The sequence below is a fragment of the Drosophila pseudoobscura genome, chromosome 2 (assembly GCF_009870125.1).
Source record: "Drosophila pseudoobscura strain MV-25-SWS-2005 chromosome 2, UCI_Dpse_MV25, whole genome shotgun sequence".
Classification (NCBI taxonomy): Eukaryota; Metazoa; Arthropoda; class Insecta; order Diptera; family Drosophilidae; genus Drosophila; species Drosophila pseudoobscura.
The window spans coordinates 7,937,963-7,959,070 of record NC_046679.1 but is presented as its reverse complement, the minus strand read 5'-3'; the positions used below and the strand labels follow the sequence as shown (position 1 = coordinate 7,959,070).

The following is a 21,108-nucleotide window of genomic DNA, read 5'->3' as shown; positions in this document are numbered from 1 at the left end:
AAACAATTGTATAGATGGTACTCTTTAGAGCTCCACCTCCTGCCCCTTGGAAGCATTCCTTAGCCTCAGTTTTGGATACACCCGAAAAGGTCGCCGTGCCGCCATTCGCATACATTTTGTGGGGGGAATTCTTTTTTGGTTTTGGTTTTGGTTTTTCGTTGGTGCCGCCTCGGAACGGCTTTCGAATTTGGCAATTACAGTGCCTGCAAATAGAATGCGCACACAGACAAACGAATGCGCCCGTCAACAGGTCATTAAAAATCATAAATTTCAATTTAAGTTTATTTTGCTTTTGGTTTTTTTCTGTGTGTGGGTGTGTGGCGGTGTGTGTGTGTGTGTGTATGTATAAATTCTATGAATTTTTTTTAATAGTTCATTTCGTATGCAGTCGGCATGCTCATGGCGCAAAAATTTATTTCAATTGTTCACTTTGGAATTTATGGCCAGACATTTTGTGATTTCGAAATGTAGGAAAAAAAAACAACAGACACAAACATTTGAAACGAAGCGCCGATCCAGCTAGCTTTTTGTATCTTCCACTCTGCTGGCGTGACTAATGGAAACGGCCCACGACATTCTTCTTCGAATCGGAGGGGGGGCGGAGGGGACCCGTAATTGACACCCACTTGCGCGACCCCCGAAACGGGTTACATCCCTCCATCCATGGGCCAACCAAAAAGATTGTTAGGGCCCTGTGTCTTATCTTTGAGCTGCAGTTCATTGACTCGAGAAATTGTATCTAAAATATTCATAGATGGGATGGGATGGGATGGGATCCGATGGGATGGGACTGGTTTCCGCCTTTTATCATTTATCATTTTATGCAGCGGAAGGAAGTGGAAGTGTGAGATCCACAAGATGGCAACAGGAAGTGATTGCCATGTAATACGTTAGGTGGCAGCCCATGTCCAGGGGGAAATACTCGGGAACTCGGCAACTCGGGAATCGTCTGTATGTGCTGTGGAATCTCTTGGCTGAAAAACTCGTCCAACGACAACGAACGGGCGAACAGCCATGCGATAAGATAAAACGACGGACGACCTTTATAGCGTAATTTGATTAAGCTCGAAAATATTTGTGAACGCTTGAGGCTTGCGGCCTGCGACTGGCAGATAATGGAAACCGACCAGCAGCAGAAGCATATACAATTTTACAACAAATACTTGCCAGTAATGTGGAATGAATGGTTCTATAATTAAACATGCCATTCCATAAACATTCCATCGGCGGTAATGAACGCATATATGGATCATGATTACGGCTCTTCGGTTGTGGAATTTTTAATGGAATAAATGGAATTTTACTTCTAAAGTATGCTTATTTTTGAAAAAGATTTGATGTTTTATTTGAAAACAAATTCTATAAATTGCTATAAATTGCAAGCTAACAAGCAAGCAAGCAAGTCGTGTACAACATACAGAGGAACAAAATCGTGAAAAACTCAAGTGATACACTATTATTTATTAAATAGAGTGTTTTGTTCACATCATAAACTGTGTACGCATTGAAAGACAACAATTGACGGTGGAAATAATTGAAGATAACGCTACAAAGCCAATTTTAATAAAATACAGTGGAAAAATATTTGTTATTGTTTGTGCTGTGGAAGAAGAATATTTGTTATTGTTCTAAACCACTCTCTGTAAACCAGCATTTGATCTTTCGGAGTCACTGAGAGAATAACGTAGCCATACCCAATAAAAGGTTGCAAGCAGTGCAGACAGCAAAGTGATTGGCAACGCATTGTAAAGAGTCGGCAAAGCAGTATTTCAAGCAGTTTAAAGCAGTATTTCAAGCAGCACCGTAACGGAAAAACGTTTTGAACATGGCTCCAGTTTCAAAACGTCTGCGAGAAAAATCTGGAACTGATCTCAAGGGCTCGAAGAGTTCTGAGGAAATACCAGAAAATATTCAGAAAGCCCTGGACAGAATGTTTGCTAAGCAGGCTGAACTAATCACGGCAAATACGTTAAAGTCTGAGGGTGTATTGCAGGCCATAGAGGAAAAGTTCACAGCTATGACCAATCAAATTCTTGGTATGGCAGTAGATGTGAAGAAACTCACTGAACGTGTCCTGCAATTGGAAAAGGCGGGTGAGGTAATCCACGAAATGGAGCAGCAAATTATCAAACTCAAAAATGAGGTACATGGTATGCAAGAAATACGTGCGCAAGTTAGAGATCTAAGCACACAATGTGTTGAGCGCGCCAAAGCGGACATTGCGTGTGATCTCCGTATCCATGGAATACCCTTTGAAGAAGGTGAAATGTTGAAGGTCCGATTCAACAAGATGTGCTTTGCCCTTAACCTAACACCCCTCCCAAGGGTGAAAGACATCTTTAGGATCCGACAGAGAACACACGGAACAGTTGTTGATCCAGTGATAATCCTGCGACTAGAGAGTGTGAGAGAGAAGGCGGCGTTGTTGCAAGCTGTTGGCAACTATCGCAGGGAATCGAAAAAACTGCTATCACTGGACCTAATGGAATTCGACTCACAGGCTGCGTTTTATATTAATGAGCAGCTGTCTAAAGAGAATCTGGCTGTTTTCAAAGAGGCTATGAAAATGAAAAAAGGAAAAGCACTATCGGCTGTTTTCACTCGTCGGGCGATCGTGCATGTTAAGAAGCATCCAGCTGGAGAGATTTTTAGAGTGGATAACATGCATGACCTGCAAACATTGCGGGATACTTCCGAGGATGAGCTTGCAGCAGTTGATCCAGGTGCAGTTAACAGGCCAGTTGAGACAGACCAGAATAACCTTTTTCGTTAGTAAAACTTCCCTTAGCCATAGTAATATAATGTTGAAGTTTAAGGTTTTATGTTTTTATATAGTTATAATTGATTTGTGTATATTGCGTGTGCTGCTAATATGCTATTTAGTAACTTTTAAATGGTCCATAATATGAATAGACTTCCAACGAATAGTAGGATATTGATTCGTACGCTGGCTAAACAAAAAGATGGCATAAATATTTGTCATATAAATGCTCAGAGTCTGTATGGTAAGATTGATGAGTTCCGATATATGTTTGAACAATCGAATGTTGATGTAGTTTGTGTTTCGGAAACGTGGTTCATGCCGCATCTATGTGATAATGTTATTTTGTGTACCGGATTTGATCTATACCGATCTGATCGGGAAGGAAATGGTGGGGGTGTTGCTGTATACATAAACAAGAAACTCAAATCCAAATTAATATGCAAGCACCCTCCAGAAAGTGCAATAGAATACCTTTTTATAGAATTATCGGCCTCTAACAGTTCTCTTAAATTACTATTGGGCTGTCTGTACAGACCACACCGCAATACAATCTACCAACAAGTAATTGATGCAATTTCAGACCTATCTGTAAGCTATACTGACGTAATTATAATCGGGGATCTAAACAGCAATATATTGAAGGAACGACATATGGAGTCAGCGATGGCATCGTTAGGCTTGCATCTAGTCAATAATAGTAGACCAACACATTTCTCAAACACTGCAAGTACATTATTGGACCTTTGTTTTGTCAATGATAAAGAAAAAATCGCTCTTTATGATCAGTTATCTGTCCCAACATTTTCCAGACACGACCTACTTTTCCTGACTTATGATTTTAATTGTAAAAAGATTGACGACGACATATGGTACCGAAATTTTAAGAGCATTGACATTACCAAACTTAATGACGAATTCAGTACATATGACTGGAATATAATATTTGGCATGGATGATGTTAATTCTCAAGTAGAACAACTACGAGCTCACATAACATGTCTTTATGAAAAATTTGTACCACTGCGTAAATTAAAGATTGCACAAAAGAAAAATCCATGGTTCAATCAATGTATTGCACACAATATATCATTAAGGGACAAAGCATATAACAAATGGAAACGCTACAGAACGTCTGTTCAGTATCAAGAATTTAAAACTTTAAAGAAAAAAACCAACCTATTAATACTGACAGCTAAAAAATCTTTTTATTCTGTAAGGTTTCAAAGTGCAATATTAACAAGAAGGACATGGAGGGAGCTCAAAGACTTGGGAATAGGGAAGAGGACAAATAACACCAAAATTGATGTAGACATAGATGAATTAAATAGAAAATTTGTGATAAACGGGGTACCTGAAGTAGCATATAATCATTATCTTGACAATATACCGAATAGTTCCTGTGATAATAACTTTAGCTTCATGTGTGCCAGTCAGTGTGATGTCCTTGAATCTGTGCTTAAAATTAAGTCAAATGCAATCGGACTGGATGAAATACATCCAAAATTTCTAAAAATCTTACTTCCAAAAATATTACCACATGTGACTTATATTTGCAATACTGTCTTAACAAAATCAATATTTCCAAGTACATGGAAGCTTGCGAAAATAACACCGGTCCCTAAAGGAAAAAATGAATATAGACCTATATCAATTCTATCGTTTTTATCAAAAGTCCTTGAACAAGTAATGTCACAACAAATTCGAACTTTTCTAGATAACAATGCACTACTAAGTGACAAACAGTCAGGTTACAGAAGACAAAGAAGCTGTACTACGGCAATAGTAAATATAACGGAAGACATTAGATTAACACAAGATGAAGGAAATGTGACGCTATTAGTACTACTTGACTTCAGTAAAGCATTTGACACGGTTAACCACGAAATCTTATTAAGTAAATTAGTTAACTTTTTCAATTTTAGTAAGGTAGCTATAAAGCTATTAAAATCGTATTTAACGGATAGAAGACAGGTAGTGGTAAGTGGAAGTAGAATTTCTTCAATGATGAGCACTGCACGTGGTGTGCCTCAAGGTTCAGTTCTTGGGCCGCTTTTGTTCTCATTATATGTGAATGACCTGCCAGACGTCCTGTTAAATTGTAAAAGTCATATGTATGCGGATGACGTCCAAATGTATGTTAGTCGTCCATTGAGTAAAATTGATGAGTGTATAAGTGTGTGTAACAGTGATTTGCTCAATGTGAGTAGCTGGGCGAAGCGTAATGGTCTGGCACTTAATCCAGATAAATGTAAATGTGTAATTATATACAAGAAGCAACTAAATACGATGGCCTATCCAAAACTTGAAATTGAAGGAAAACAAATTAATTACGTAGATCAGGTGGAAAACTTAGGATTAACATTTAACAATACGCTTTCTTGGAGTAGCCAAGTAGTGAAAGCTACTGGTAGAACATATAGTCTACTAAGAAAACTCGCACCAACACAAAAATACCTGCCAGATAAACTCAAACTAATGATAGCTAAGACATATTTGACACCCACCTTATTCTATGGTATTGAAATATTTGGAAATTGTGACGCTGAATCTCAAAAAAAACTAAAAGTAACTTTTAACAACATTGCCCGCTACATATATAATAAGAGACGAACCGATCATATCTCAATCTTAGCAAGACAAATATTCAAAATGGATTTAAAGACATGGATACGGTACAGAACACTTATTTTTCTACATCGAATAATCTATACCAGACAGCCGAGCTACTTATATGATAAATTAACCTTTGCTTCATCAAATAGAACGTTGAATCTGGTAACCATAAGGTACAAACTTGCCAATTCAGGAAAACAATTTTTAACAAATGCTATTCGGTTATGGAATGAGTTACCTTTCAATATTAAAAATATTAGTAGAGCAACGCAATTTAGGGATAAACTAGAAAAACACTTGATAAACCCATAAAAAAAAAAAAAAAAAAAAAAAAAAAAAATAAATAGATAAGTAAATAAAAATAAATAATAAAAATAATAATTAAAAAAAAATAAATAAATAAATAAAAAAAAAAAAAAATAGGAAAAAAAACAACAAAAAAAAATTAGAATTAGTATTAGTATTAATAATACAAATATTAGTCATAATAATAAAAATATTAGTCATACCAAAAATGTTAGAATAAGAAAATCATTCTGCTTAAAGCATACAACTACATACATATGTGAACACCATGTGACTAGCGCTTTAACATAAAGTAGGAATACTGTTGCGTTAGGAATATATATACAAATAAAATAAATAAATAATTTATTGAATTGTAGTTGGATTTTATTTCAATTATTTTTACTGATTTTTAAGCCACATAAAAAGTGATCAAGAGATCCGCATTCTACTTCTATTTTACTTCTAAAGTATGCTTTATTTGTAAATAAATTCTAGAAATTTTTAGAATTATATTTGCATTTTATTTTATTTATTTTTCTGATTTTTAAGCCACATAAAAAGTAATCAAGTGAGCCGCCATTTGGCTCTCTTTCATGGATATGTTTCTATTCTACTTTTATTTTACATTTAAAGAATACTTAATTTTGAAAAAGATTTAATTTTTTAATTGTAAATAAATTTCAGAAATTTGTAGAAATTTACTTGATTTTATTTTAATTATTTTTACTGCATTTTAAGCCACATAAAAAGTGATCAAGAGATCCGCCATTTGGCTCTCTTTCAAGGATATATTTCCATGTTTCTATTCTACTTTTATTTTACATCTAAAGAATACTTAATTTTGAAAAAGATTTAATTTTTTAATTGTAAATAAATTCTAGAAATTTATTGAATTTCATTTGAATTTATTTCGATTATTTTTACTGATTTTTAAACCACGTGTCTCCCTTTCATGGATACATTTCTATGTGTCTCTGAAGATTCCGAATAACATATGATGCTGTACGATAATTTATCTTGTTTACTGACTAAAATCTGGCTCATTTTTAATGGATATCTTTAATACATGTCATTGGTAAGAACCAATACTCCCAGTATATAAATTTCCGTACTTTATCGACCTTTGGCTAGATGATAGCCAAGGAATCCCCAGCCAAACAAACATTCCAATGGTTTTGAAACCATAAAAATATTTCACAATCGTTCGTAACGCCTGGCTTGGTTCCGATAACAATTATAACCCATTAAAGAAACCCCCCATTTCCTGAGATACATCCAAAGGTATGTCAAGGTGGAATAATGTTTCCAATCAAATTGGGTTATAATGTGAAGATGAGAATTGATTTCCCAAACCAAAACCAAAACCAAAACCCCTTTGTGCTCAGTTCTCTGTGGAATACTCTTCGGAATAAACCGGAACTCTTTTGCGACCGACTCCAATGCGTGTTCGGCGTCTCAGTTCCGTCAAAGCCAAAACAATTGAAATACTAGAGTAAATCCGACGGAGCTACGGTGCTACGTGACTTGTTGAAGCCTATTTTTTTTTTGTATATTTTTTATATTTCTTAGTCTTTTTAATGGCATGCGTGGTGTCTTTTTTTTTGGACATTTATACAGCCCTCGCCTTGATTTGAATTGCTAAATATTGTAATATTAGGCTCAGGCACAGACACGGCTCAGGCAATGAATGGTCCGCTAATTTGCGAGATATTCTCCACGTCTGAATTAATTAAAAACTTGGTATTTTTAGACGAAAAAACCATTTGGTAAGGAATTCAATTTGAAGCGATAATAAAAAACCCTTTTATCGTTTGAATCAAGAATTTGGCATAGAAATGGTTTAAGGTTTCAGTTGCGGTTAGGCCTACACTCAGAGAAAAAAAGCAAAATATATTAAAGAAATTAAAAAGAATTCAGTTTACAAAAAGTCTTATAAATATGTCCCTAAATGGAAATGTAAAACACTTCAAAATAAATATATAATATTAAATTTGTAGGAAATATATTTTACTTAAATATGAAAAATAAATTTCATTTAAACATTTAAATTTATAAAATGAAATACATCTTTTTTTTATTTTTATTTGAACGAAGTAATTTGTAATTGAATATAAAATAATTTTACAGATACATTAAATATGAAATTTTTATTTTAATATGACATATACATACATATATATTTTTTAAATATGAAATATATTAATTATTAATTTAATTATATATATATTTTTTTAATATGAAATATATATATATTTTTAGTATGAAATATTTATATTTATCATATATGAAATATACATATTATTTAAATATGAAATATATATATTTTTTTGTTTAAATATGAAAACCAAATATTTCCATATTAATGTGAAAATGTAAGTAAAATAAACATTCTTTGTACAATTTCCGCCATCATAGAAAATCTATTGGTTGACATTATTCAAAATTTCAGTGATTCCTTTTTCTCTGTGTGTACTAACAAAAGTCTCTTAAGAAGGCTGTAATTTTATGGTTGTAAAAATGGCAAATTCTGGCTATATTCCCTGATTGGATACAGCGCTTAAATGTTGAATTATAAACGATATTTGCGTTAATAATTTATCGCGCTGTGATATGTTTAAGTGGCGAATTGCGATTTTCATAGCGATTACAAAAAATTCTTCATATGCTGTTTATTGGTCATCAAATGGTCGACTCTATGGACCATTTCTCATATGTTATGGCCAGCGAAATTAGCATAAAACCCCGACGTGAACAGTTAAATAATATTGTTCACATACCATTGTCTCTCTGTCTCTCTCCCTCTCTCTCTCTGTCTTTAAGTGCTGGCTAATGAAAGCTTCTCTGTGGAGCTCCCCCCCTCCCCCACCATCTACCCCTGTTGTAGTTTTTATTCAACAACTCATATTGTGACAACGAAATTCATGCTGAAATATTTTTTGTGGTTCGGAAACGAGTTTTTCCGCCGCCCCACCTCTTGGTTTTTATTTCTTTTTTAAGCGCGAATTTATTACAGCGCTTGATCGGGCAGCGGCGACCAACGTCGTCGCCGTCGTCGCCGTGCCATAAATATTTTGTTTACAATATAATTTAATTTATGCAGATTTCTTGTCCAACGCAGCACACACACTGGAGTATGAGTATACCCATGAATACACACGGGTGTACATTCATTCCACACACACACTCACACACAGAAAACATAGCATTCGATGTGGGCCGCAGAGTCAGAGTCTGCTAAAAGGCCAACAAGTCGTTAGTTGCTCGTTAGCCAAAAGCCTGACTGACTGCCGCCTGACTGCCTGGCTGCCTTCCTCGATTTGGCCAGCATCAGCAAAAGTGCCAATGAGGAAGCCCTATTACTTGGTAACGTCGTCGGCCACGCCCACACACACATTTGCTCGCGCCCTTTGGCTTTGGCTTTTCATTGATTTTCGCTGTCGACGGGGCCTGCCGGGGTCAAGCGCTAATGGAAAACCCATAAAAATTTGCATACGATTTTCTTATTGAGTTAATTAAAGACCCATAAAACGGCAGGCCAGCCGTTTATTTACCGCATTTAATTGCCAGGGCATCAGTCAGGCAAGGCACACTTGACACCTGTCAAACGGCAAGGGCTTCCGATTGTCTAAAGCGAAGAAAACCCCAGGCCAGGGGGGGGAGCAGCGAATAAATTTTCGATGGGAAAGGAATAAAAGATTACAGAGAGATTCATCGAGAAAGTCTTCCATCGAGAAACAATATGAAATTTAGGCTTCTGTGCGTGCTATTCAAATTCTTCTAAGGTCGGTTAGATCTGTGGGTTTTCCTTCCGTATCGTGATTAACGTTCCTGAAATATATCTATGTATCTCTCATATGTGGCAGCTGGGTTTTCCGTGCATCTCTTTCTAGGGATCCAAAAAATGGAATTGCACAAAATTAAAGTCCAAAAAAGTATTTTTTTTTTTTTGCATGGGCTATTCTTTAATTTAATAATAATAATAATTTTTTTAAATTAAATTTTCTTTTAAAAATATAAAACTTCTACTAATTTTGTATACCAAAAATTTTAATTAAATTTGTCGTATTTTTGTATTTTATATTTATAAATTAACTTCCATTATTAATTTTAAAAATTAAAAAATATTAAAAATAAATGCAATTTATTTTATACACCAAAAATAAAAAATTGTTGTACAAAATTTAATTTCAATTTTTAGTACAACAAATTTTTATTTTTTTGTTTGAATTATATTGAAATTATTGAATTATATTTGAATATATGTATATATAAAAGAAATTGCGTTATTATTTTTAAAAATTAAGAACATAATTCATATAAAAAAAAAAATTTTATATACTTCAAATTGAAGTTAAAATATTGTACACATTTTTTTTTTAAAATTCTAATTTAAATTTTACAAATAAAAAATAATTTTTACCAAAAATTTAAATTAAATTTTTGTATAATTTTGTTTATTTTGTATGTATAAAACAAATTGAATTATTAATTTTTAACATGCAAAAATATAATTCAAAAATCTCTGAATAGAGTGGTCTAAGCTTCAATATCTTTCGTTTGGTATACAATATAGTGCTGAAACCAATCCAATAATAAACAAAAATACATAATAATCATTCGATTTGTGACGGACTCTGCGATAGTCATGGAAAAGACCAATGAACTCGGAGAACTAACAGAGCTCCTTTTCAGGATTCTCCATGGCAATGAGGATTAGGTTTCAAGATTAGCTGCGTGATTCATAAGGCATGAATCATAAGCCTTGTTTATTATCTTTTGCTAAACTTTTATGGAACTTCTGTGTGCCAGACTTGGAAAAAAGTATTCAATGGGAAATACTAACAATAACAATAACAAATCGACTATTAAGTTTCTGGAACAACTGCAACGGAAGACGGACATACGAAAACACAGATATTTACACCTTGGATAGAGGGGGGGGGACGGACTCTCCGCTTTTATTTTTCCAACAAAGTTCAATCGAAATAAACAAAGACTGTGGGGCGACGATATGAAACTGTGTGCCATTTACTGCTCAACAGAACAACAAAATATCACTGACAAAATAAATACAACAAATTTGTTGATTCGAAATTATGAAACCGTTTTTGCTTGCCCCAAGCCCCAAGCCCCAAGCCCCATGCCCCATGCCCCTCCCCCATCACCATCTCTCAAGTTTTGTCTCCGTCGATCGTGAGATCGGCTTTGTGGAGCTTGGGGCTGGAGCTGGGGCTGTGGACCCACCAGAGACGACACTTGGCACATGTCTCCGACTGCATTTTGTATATCAGCTTGGCTCTATTTATTTATTTTATTATTTATTATTTTTCGTTGATGCAGTTTTGCCGCCTTTTCCTTTGTTTCTGTTTCTGTCTCTGTCTCTGTCTCTGTCTTTGTCTTTATTGATTGTTCGATTTGCGATTGTATGAAATGAACCTTGTTCTGATCAATAAACGCGTGCTGTGCTCCTAGTCCAATCAACACACCATAAATACCCGTACCCACCCACAACCGAGGTAATCGGCCATCGCCCGTGACTCTTTAGGCCTCCCTGACCAAGTGCACGTTCCCTCGATAGCATTTCAAAGGGAAATCCAGCCGATCTAGGTCCTATATCGAAAGATTTAGGATTTGAGCAGTTCTAGAAAATATAAAGCGTTTTACAAGCTACTACAGAGGAATTAGACCTGAAATTTTAAAATTTAAATTTAAATTTTAAAAAATAACAACAAATTTAAATTTAAATTTTGACATAAATATAAAAAAGTGGATTTAAATATATTTTATATTTAAATTAAATATATTTCCCACAAATTTAATATATTAAATTATATTTTATATTTAAATTAAATACATTTCATATTTAAATTAAATTTATTTCCTACAAAATTAATATAATAAATTAATTTCAAAGGGTTTTTTTGTTTTGATTTAGTATGTGGGCAAAAAATTAGAGCATTTTTTTAAATAATAAAAAATTAAATTAAAAAAAAATTTAATTGAAAAAAAATTTGATTAAAATAAAAAAATATAATCAAAATAAAATAAAATACAAAAAAAAAATTTAAAAAAAATTTAATTAAAATAAGAATAAAAAAAAAATATAATTAAAATAATAAATATAATTAAAGTAAATAAAAATACAAAAAAAAAATTAAAATAAAATTACACCTATAAAAATTAGACAATCTTATAGAAAAAACTATTTTTCTTTTGATAATTCGCGATGAAAAAGCTCGGTACTGCATATTATTACATATATGTTTAAATCAAAAAGAATTCTTTTTAATATCATTAAATAAGTATTTAAAGACCGAAATATTCGGCTCTTATTCTGACATATTTCTTTAGTTTCTGGTAGAAAGATTTGCAATGACGCTGTCTTAGCCAAAGACGTCATCGTTCGTAATCGAAAGAAAATCAATTTACTATCGCGTGAATTATTGTATGTTTGCTCAACAAATCCCTCCAAATAACACAAAAGATTAGCGCGAATGGGAAGTTAAGGGGTTCTGATTAATGATTGAGAGCTTGCCAGCACTTGAAAGCAAATGTCAGATGCGATACTAATCGTGCGTGTAGTGCGCCCCGATGATGAATCGGAGATCCCTGCCATTGGATGTGGTGTTAGATTGTTTGGCCAGATCATAAACAAATTCAATTGTTAAACGCAGGCTGCGTACGATGTTATTTCCAATGAATGCGTCAACACTTGATTCCAGATAAAAATGGGCAAAGAATATACGAAAAGAGTCCAAAAAACAGTGGGGATCGTGTCCAGATATTATTCCAAGAAATATGAGAACTCTCGGGGCATCTGCCAAATTATTAACAATTTTATTTGTGCACTAGATAATGGCTATTAATCACTAAATATAGTATTGAATAAACCGCATAGAGGAGTACATTATCTGTCTATAAATAAACGCATTGCATATGTCACTTATATTATTCGACAACTGAATAAACCGATTCATTTTAATGGCCGATGATTGGCACAGTTTGATAACGGTTTCAGTTTCATTTATTCTCATAGATTAGAATATATGTAGGTACTCATGTACGGTTCCAATCGAAGGAGATTCATTCTGTAATTGTATAACTATTTTTGTATGTATTTTATTCTATTTATTCGATGGTTACAATTCATTAAATTAAATAAACTTCGTTCGTCATGCGGCAGTGCTCCTCAGTGTTCCCAGTTCTTGATGCAATACTCTCAGTTCTGTTCCCAGTATTTCAGTGTCTTCTAGATATCTTCCAGTTCCTAGTCACAATATTACAGGGTTCCCACTTCTGGTTCCAATAGTCACAGCTCTTTTCCCAGTGTTCCCAATTGGAGTAGCCACATATCTTCCATTTGTGACTAGTTAGAGTGCACCCAGATCTTATTCCAACTCTTTTCCACACTTCCCAGTGTTCCATATTCTTTTAGATATCTTCCAGTTCCTAGTTTTAATATTTTAGTGTTCTCCGTGCTTCATACAATACGCACGCAGCCCTTGTCCCAGTTCCCAGTATTCCTAGTTCCCATATTACAGTGTTCTCTGTTCTTGTTCCAATACTCAAAGCTCTTTTCCCAGTGACCTCATTTGGAGTACCTACTAGATATCTTCCAGTTCTTGCTAGATCCAGTGCTCCCAGATCCTATTCCCAGTGTTCCAAATTCTTTAAGATACCTTCCAGCTACTAGTCCCAATATTACAGTGTTCTCTGTTCTTGTTCCATTACTCAAAGCCATTTTTCCCAGTTCTCAGTGTCCCCAATTTGTGTACCTATCTTCCAGTGGCTAGTTGCAGTGTTCCCTGATCTTATTCCAACTCTTTTGCCACTTCCCAGTGTTCCTAATGGGAGTCTCAATCTGCCTGTTGCTAGTTCCAGTTGTTCCCAGCTCTTTTTCGAGTATTATAGACTCTTGTTCCACTGTTCATTGTTCCCCGGGTCTGCTTTCTATAGCAGACCCATTGGCGATCGTTTAGTGAACTTTTGCAGCAATCTTTCCCTTACAATCAGATATCGACCATTGACCTGCAGGCCACCAAAGGTTTTACAACGCAGAAACGCACTGTCTATCCTATATATGGCTTTTCTTTTGAATGTTTCACAGCATTCCAGGCCCATGAGCCCTCATCGAAGACCAAAAATAAATAAAATATATATTCAATTGAAATGGCAACCGCAAAATGTTGGTCTACCCGCAGATACAATACTTAAACTGTTTAAGCAATCAATACCCGAAGATTAGCAATTATCGTTGGAATGCGAAAATGCTGTTGCCTGATATTGAAATTGTGTTTCGTTGGGGGCAGAGGAGAGGGAGAGGCGACGTCAAAGACATTGTCATCGTCATCAGTTTTTGCTTGGGTTTTCAGGCCAGTTTTTGTTTTTTTTTGTTGTTTTGCCGCACTTTGCGAATATGGCCTCGATAAGATTAGGCAGCAGACATTTTACCGCATGGCAGCGCGGTAGAGCCGCGGTCTTGGCCGAAAGGAAACGAAATGCCGGCAATCTTATCGCATAGAAATACCAAATACACCGAATACTTGGGACTAACTGGCGTGGGAATACACCAGAGACAGAGCCAGAGCCAGAGACACCGGAGACACTGCCCCTCCACTGGTTAAACAGGTTCTTCCTATCCGTTCCTATCCGTTTCGTTTCGTTCCGTTCCGTTCGGAGATACATATTAGATAGGGGCGGAAATTCATTAGCGATTTGTTGTCAATATGTAAACACAGACGTATATACTAACGGAGCGCTATCTCTTGTTTTACAGCTATACGAAACCGCAAACATTCGAGGACTGTGTGGGCGATGAGCTGCCCATGGGCTGGGAGGAGTCCTATGATCCGAATATCGGTCCCTACTACATCAATCATCTGGCGCAGAGCACACAGCTGGAGGATCCGCGACAGGAGTGGAAGAGCGTGCAGGAGCAGATGCTGAGCGACTATCTATCGGCGGCACAGGATCAGCTGGAGAACAAGCGCGAGATGTTGGATGTGAAACAGCAGCGCCTGCTCTGGGCCCAGGAGGAGTACAATCATCTCAACAAGCTGGCCGCCAGCCGCAGTAGCCGTGAGTATACCACAAAAAAGAACCAGAGAGCCAGGAAGATGCCCTAACCTTTCGTTTTCCTTTACTTTTGCCAGTGTGCTCTTCCTCCAGTTCGATGAGCCGTCACGATCCGGAACTGTTGCGTGCCGACCTGATGCTGGCCCGCGAGAGAGTCCATCAGCTGAAGCAGGAGCTGAATCACATTACCAACGATATATCGTACACGGAGCGGGGCATGAACACCCTGTATTCGGTGGGCGAGAAGATCAATGCCCGGCAGAACGGCTGCTATGACATTGCCGAGGTGCAGGCCATACGGGAGGAGATGCTGAAGGTCCACAAATCGCTGGTGTCCGGCGAGAAGGTGCGCGAGGAGCTGATGCGCAGCCTGGTCCAGATCAAGAACGAGCTGAGTCGCCAGCAGATCAACGAGGAGAATGCGGAGCTGATGAACGCCGCCTCGCCCTTCGATCGGGTGTGCGTGGCCAGCCAGACGGATCTGTGCGGCGGCGCCGGGGAGCATCTGAACGGCGGCGCCCGATTTGCGGAAATGGCCAAGACCAAGCTGCAGTACGCCGAGTGGCGGAAGCACATCAAGAAGCTGCAGCAGCAGCTGGCCGATCACGTGGAGCGCATCGAGCCCGGCCAACTGGAGTCGGACAAGGATCGCATTCTGCTCATCCAGGAGAAGGAGAAGCTGCTGAACGACCTCAACAGCATCTCGCTGAAGTCGCGCAGCGAGGAGGAGAAGCAGGTGATCCAGCAGACGCGCAACAAGCTCGAGGACGACCTCCGGGAGGCGTACGAGGCGAACAACACGTGCGTGGCCAATCGTCTGCGCTTCCACGAGGAGAAACAGCTGCTGCTGGACAAGCTGCAGGAGGCCCTCAAGTCCACCAAGCTGCTGGAGGAGCGGCTCAAGTCGTTCTCCTCGGAGAGCACCTTCTCGATCAGCAGCGGCAGCAGCCTGGGCTCCCTGTCGACGGCCAGCAGCAAGAGCGCCCTCAGCTTCACCGACATCTACATCGACCCCTTTGCCGTCGACTCGCCCATCGATGTGGTGGATCTGCGCCGCCGCTCGCAGCGTCTCTTCCAGCAGCACCAGCAGCGCCTGCCCCCGATCCATGCCCATCCCGTGCTGCAGCAGCAGCAGTCCTCGGAGGTGTCCCTGTCGCCGCGCAGCAGCCTGTCGATGGAAACGCCGCCCGCGTCGCCAATGAAATACAATGCGGTGGCCGATCAGCACCCGCCGCCGCCGCCGCTACCCCATACCCTCAAGGAGGAGCCCACCTATGCCAATGCTCTGCCCGCCCCGCCCGCCTACACAGCCCCTCCCCCAGTGCCCATCACGGCACCGGGGGTGCGCGCACGGCCCTACGACCTGGACTCCACCGTGCTCGACTGCATGATGCTGGAGGCGAAGCTGCAGAAGCTGAACCTTAACTCGCCGCACAATCTGGCCGCCGCCCCGCTTTCGCCCATCTCGGAGAAGCCCTCGCTGCTGGATCTGCCGCTGGAGATGCTCAGCCGCTCGTCGTCCACCTCGAACACGCGCTCCGTGTCGGCGGCCGTCAGCAACGAGTCCGTGGCGGGCGATTCGGGCGTGTTTGAGGCATCGCGGGCCCATCTGCCGCGCAAGGAGCTGGCCCAGGTCCAGATCGGACTCAAGTATCTGAAGCAAAAGGGTGTCCTGGTGGTGTCCCTGGAGCGAGCCAACAACCTGCTGGCCCTGTGGACAGCCTCGACGGACAACTCTCAGGTGTAAGTGCCACAAAAATGATATAAAGTCCGCCATTAGCTGATTTTTCCCCTTTTTTTTAGCTACCTGCGTGCCGCCTTGCTGCCCAATTCGCTGACTTCCATACGGACCAAGGCGCTGGGGGACTTTCAGAAGCCCGTCTTTAACGATACATTTGCGGTGCCCATAACGCTGGACAAGCTGCTGACCAAGAGCCTGCAGGTGACTGTCGTCTCAATGACAGGCCAAAAGGAGGAGATCATTGTAAGGAACCCCGAAGAACCCCCAAGCGAACGAGCACCATTCTCATTTCCTTCCTTCTTCTGTTGTCTTTCAGGGCACTGTGCAGATCAGCATGGCCGAGTTCAATCCGGAGGACTCCACCTTGAAGTGGTACAATGTTCTCAGTTCGAAATTCATTCCCAGCTTCGAGTCGCTGGAAATTCCCTCCACGAGTGCCGCCGCCGCAGCAGCCGCCGTTGCGGCCAGCAACTCTTCGACCAGCAGCAGCACCAACAACAACAGGGAGGAGTCTTCGGATGAGTCGACCATCACTTCGTCGCAGACCTCGACCCTGACACGCAATCAGGCGCCGCCCCTGGAGATGCAGGCGCAGATTGCCGAGGAGCTGCCGCAGAACGGTCGCCTCAATGGCCAGGAATGCAGCGACGACGATGACGACGAGGATGATGATGATGATGAGGAGGAGGAAGAGGAGGACAGCAACCAGCTCGTCAGCGATGTGGGCCTAATGAACTGTAAGCAATGGCCTTCGATTCCGTAAACATTCCCAGAACTAACGTATGGATTCGGTTTTGTTTCAATCAATAGCTGGCTGCATGCTGGATGCCTATCTGCAGAACATGAAACAGGAGTACGCCGACAAGGAAACCAACACGGAGAGCGCCTTCATGCCTGAGAAGCTGCGCTCGCACTCCCAGCTGATGGACGACAGGCCCGTGAAGCGTTCACAGACCTTTACCCCATCGGCGGCGGTCAGCAAGAATCGCTACAATTGTCGCCTGAATCGTAGCGACTCGGACTCGGCCATGCACTGTGGCGTTGCACCGCACACGTTCCAGCGGGGAGCCGCTGAGCGACGTTCCCTGCGCTTCCACACCAAGGCGCCCAAGTCAGTCACAAGTAAGTGGAAACGAAAGCCAGCCCTTGGACTCCCGAGACTTACTAGGCATTGATTTCATTCCAGAACTGCACCATACTCACATACCGCGCACCAGTTTGGACCTGGAGCTGGATCTGCAGGCGCAGCACAGCAAGCTCTATTTCCTCAACGATCAAATTGCCAAGCTGCAGAACCTCAAGGAAGTGTAAGTGTCAAGATTAACCCAATGCGAAGAAATGGTCAACTAATTGTATTCCCTTGTTGTTGAACAGTTTGCAAAAGGCCTGTGAGAACAAGGATCCTCTTATTGCCGCCTGGGCCATTGAAAATGAGGAATTCCAGCGTCTGGTGGCACGCGCGGATCCCGCCAAATGTCCCGAGGAGCGTCAGCTCCAGAAGTTGCTAATGAAAACCGCCAAAGAAGTCCACAAGCTGCGGAAGACCAAGGTGCCCAAGGGCTGCCCAGATTTGGTGGCATTCAAGTGGGTTTTTAGCCACGAGTGTTTTTTTTTGATTATTTTGTATTTATTTGTATTTGTCTTTGCAGAGAGAAGATCACATTCTTCACACGCAAAGGCCTGTCCGTACCGGAGCTGCCCAGCGAGTTCACTTTGCCCGATGCCAATCCCATCGAGGAGGAGGAGGAGGAAGAGGACGATGATGAGGATGAGGACAATGCTGCTGAGACGGCAATTGCCATCAACACGGCGCTGGTGGCGAGCAACAATCGAAACAAGAATCTCAGTGAGCACCACCATCGAGCCGCAAGCGGAGCAGTCCCGAAACTGCCAGCCCCAGCAACCACTACTGGACCCGCACCAGCCACCCCTATAGATGCTGCTGCTGCTGTTCCTGCCGTAGCAATAGCTGCTGAAGACGGAGCAGCCAAGCCGGATCAGGCACGCTACGACTATGTCGTGGATCGCAACTATGGCGTGGAGGTGTAGCAACATCTGCCCTGTCCTACCTTCGCTGTACATTTTTGTAATTAATGTAGTATTTATTTTCATTAAGCAACAAGTATTTATGTGTATAAAACAACTGATGTAACAAATATCTGTGCCTTATCGAGAGCGTGTGTGTGCGCGCGGCAACCCCCCGCCAGCCAGCACCGCCAACAGCAGCAAGAGAACCGAACCATGCTAGAAATGATATTTCTATTTCTATTGTAAGCCCTATTCGTATTTAGCATAAACATTTAGCCCTAACTAGACTCATAGTCAGTTGTACAAATTGACCCCACTGATGACCATTTAAGAGCAACTAAGAGATACACATACATGCCCTGACTCTCCCCCCCTCCCACATCAAAAACACAACAACAACAAAAACAAAAAACAACGCGCACATTGTGTGTTCGATACCTTTTAAATTCATATTGAAACCAACTCTATTCTTAAGACTTGAGCAACAAATATATAAGAATGTTAATGAATATTTTTATATGTGCATAGAAACCCCGACCCCCCGCTCCCCTCCCCCGATACAAACCATAAAACGGAAACGAAAACATATTTATTGTATTGTATTGCATTGGTTGGGGCCCGGCCCCCCATCCAATCCAAGCCAATCGATTAGTTTAGTTAGCTTGCGTTTTTGTTAAGCTTAAAACAAAATTCTTATATTGTAATTTTTTTTATAAAAAAATCCTATGCGAAAAAAACACATAAAAACACCCGAGCAAACAAAAAAAAATGAATGAAAAAGTGAATGTACCATATTAGATAATCGTCACTATATCTAGTACTCTAAGCATGCCTTAAACCCCACCCACCACCCCCCCGACCAGACCAGACCACCAATGAATAGCTAAAAAATGAATATAAGAAAAGCACTGGAATGAATCATTGTTATGCTCCTCTACAAGTGGAGGACCTGCCTGTTGAAACTGTTAAACGGAATTTGTATGAAAGGGAAGCAAGCCCCCAGCCTATATTTAAGTTTAGGTTTTGTGCGGATTTGCTGTTGTTTATGTTAACTTTAACCCAGCACCAGCACCAGACCCAAGCCCTACCCCCAAACCCCAAAATTGAGTGCATAGTAAGATTCAACTGAAGAATAGCCTTCCCACATACACATATTTTTGTATACTGTAGTATCTTTAGTTGTAATAAATTATATGAAAGTGAACATGTATATTGTAATTGTGCAATAAACAAACAAAAAAATACTGACATAACCTAATCGCTTGTAAATGTGTTTAATTTGCCACCAAAGCGACAGTTCGATTATATCGTATGTGAGTTCCAGTTTAAGTTCAAGTTTTCGATTTAATGAACAACGTTTAAATTTCCGCGCCATTTTTAACATAGACATTTAACAGCAGAAAAAGGATGTCCGGCATCCTTGATTAGCATACGCCCCTTACTTTTGAATTCATTAGAGATTATGACACTTGTTCAAGACTCTTGCCCACAATACTTTTGTATTCTAATTTTTATATATCCGAGTGAGAGAGTGAGAGCGCTGTTCATTTTGCCATTTAACATTTTTACCGTCTTTAACATGAAACGGCACTGTTACATCGCAGCTGTCTGGCAGCCTGGTTTGGTTCGGTTAGAGATGGGCAAAATTCAAATATTTTTAAAGATATTTTGTCACGTAATATTGTATTCTGCTCATCGCTAAGTACGACCAGAGACTAGCGGCGGACGAAAAAAAAGTTTTTGAAATTATAGAGCATGCTGCGATATTTAATCCTATATATATCCAATATATCCTATATACATCACTATCGTGCGAAGAAAAGACGAGAGTAATAGCACTCCAAGTGACGCCAAAGGAGGAAAACCAAGGTGATTGCTTGATTAATTAATAAACGTTATTACTTTATTAATAGAACTGATCGGGAAACAGCAGAGGTAGAAGCAGCAAAAGGGTACGTGGTTTAGCCCCATCTGCGGGATTTACATCAGCAGAGGGGACCAATAAAGTCCCATCGACTGGTAAAGCTGTTTAATGGATAATTAGTATATTTCTGACGATCTCCGCTCTTACGTACTCTCTTTGGGATACTGTGGAGCTCCTGGAGCTGGTTGGGCGTGCACCGCCACGAAGAAAGCCAGGCAGATCAGAACCAGACGCAGAAACATAATGGACTGTTGAAAGTAAAGCTGAAGAACTGTTGTCTGCCTGGCTATGCGGGGCTTAAATAGCAAACGCCTTAGCATAAGCTTTGCGATGCAAATGGAATAACAATTATCTCAGTCATTAGTGAAGTCTCATCCCCAGGCTGCCATTTTTAGTCTTATCTTAGAAGTGACAGTAAGGCCATGTTCTCATTCTGCTCTTTCAGTGGATGTTTTCCTAGATAGTTAGTAGATGCAAGTTCTATAAATGGTGTTTCACTACGTCATTGAGGATGGACTATGGAAGTTAAAACTGTATACATCAACTAGTTTGTATGTATAATCGAACTGGTAACAAAATGGCAGTCATACTTTGAATGTATACATAATATACATACATACAGCTGGCCTAAATCACGCACCATTCAATATATATTTCTGGATTAAATCCCAGGGT

General features: G+C 39.7%; 2 protein-coding genes across 2 annotated transcripts in view; one reads left to right on the top strand and one right to left on the bottom strand.

The window, feature by feature from the left end:
* The window catches only part of kibra (WW and C2 domain containing protein kibra), a 33,356-nt gene extending 13,589 nt beyond the window's left edge, over window positions 1-19,767 (top strand). The window contains exons 2-9 of the mRNA XM_002137167.3: window positions 14,442-14,743; window positions 14,818-16,483; window positions 16,544-16,724; window positions 16,798-17,218; window positions 17,292-17,603; window positions 17,668-17,788; window positions 17,856-18,065; window positions 18,131-19,767. Coding sequence (XP_002137203.2) covers window positions 14,442-14,743; window positions 14,818-16,483; window positions 16,544-16,724; window positions 16,798-17,218; window positions 17,292-17,603; window positions 17,668-17,788; window positions 17,856-18,065; window positions 18,131-18,530 — 3,613 coding nt within the window. The 3' untranslated portion in view covers window positions 18,531-19,767. The remainder of the gene's footprint in view (window positions 1-14,441; window positions 14,744-14,817; window positions 16,484-16,543; window positions 16,725-16,797; window positions 17,219-17,291; window positions 17,604-17,667; window positions 17,789-17,855; window positions 18,066-18,130) is intronic.
* Window positions 19,768-20,410: 643 nt separating this feature from the next.
* LOC26533395 (uncharacterized) lies at window positions 20,411-21,026 on the bottom strand. The gene is made up of 2 exons (XM_015183480.2): window positions 20,585-21,026; window positions 20,411-20,534 (listed from the first exon to the last, which is right to left on the bottom strand). Exons 1-2 carry the CDS (start codon window positions 20,751-20,753, stop codon window positions 20,416-20,418), a joined length of 288 nt encoding a protein of 95 aa, XP_015038966.2. The 5' UTR covers window positions 20,754-21,026; the 3' UTR covers window positions 20,411-20,415.
* Window positions 21,027-21,108: the final 82 nt, after the last annotated feature.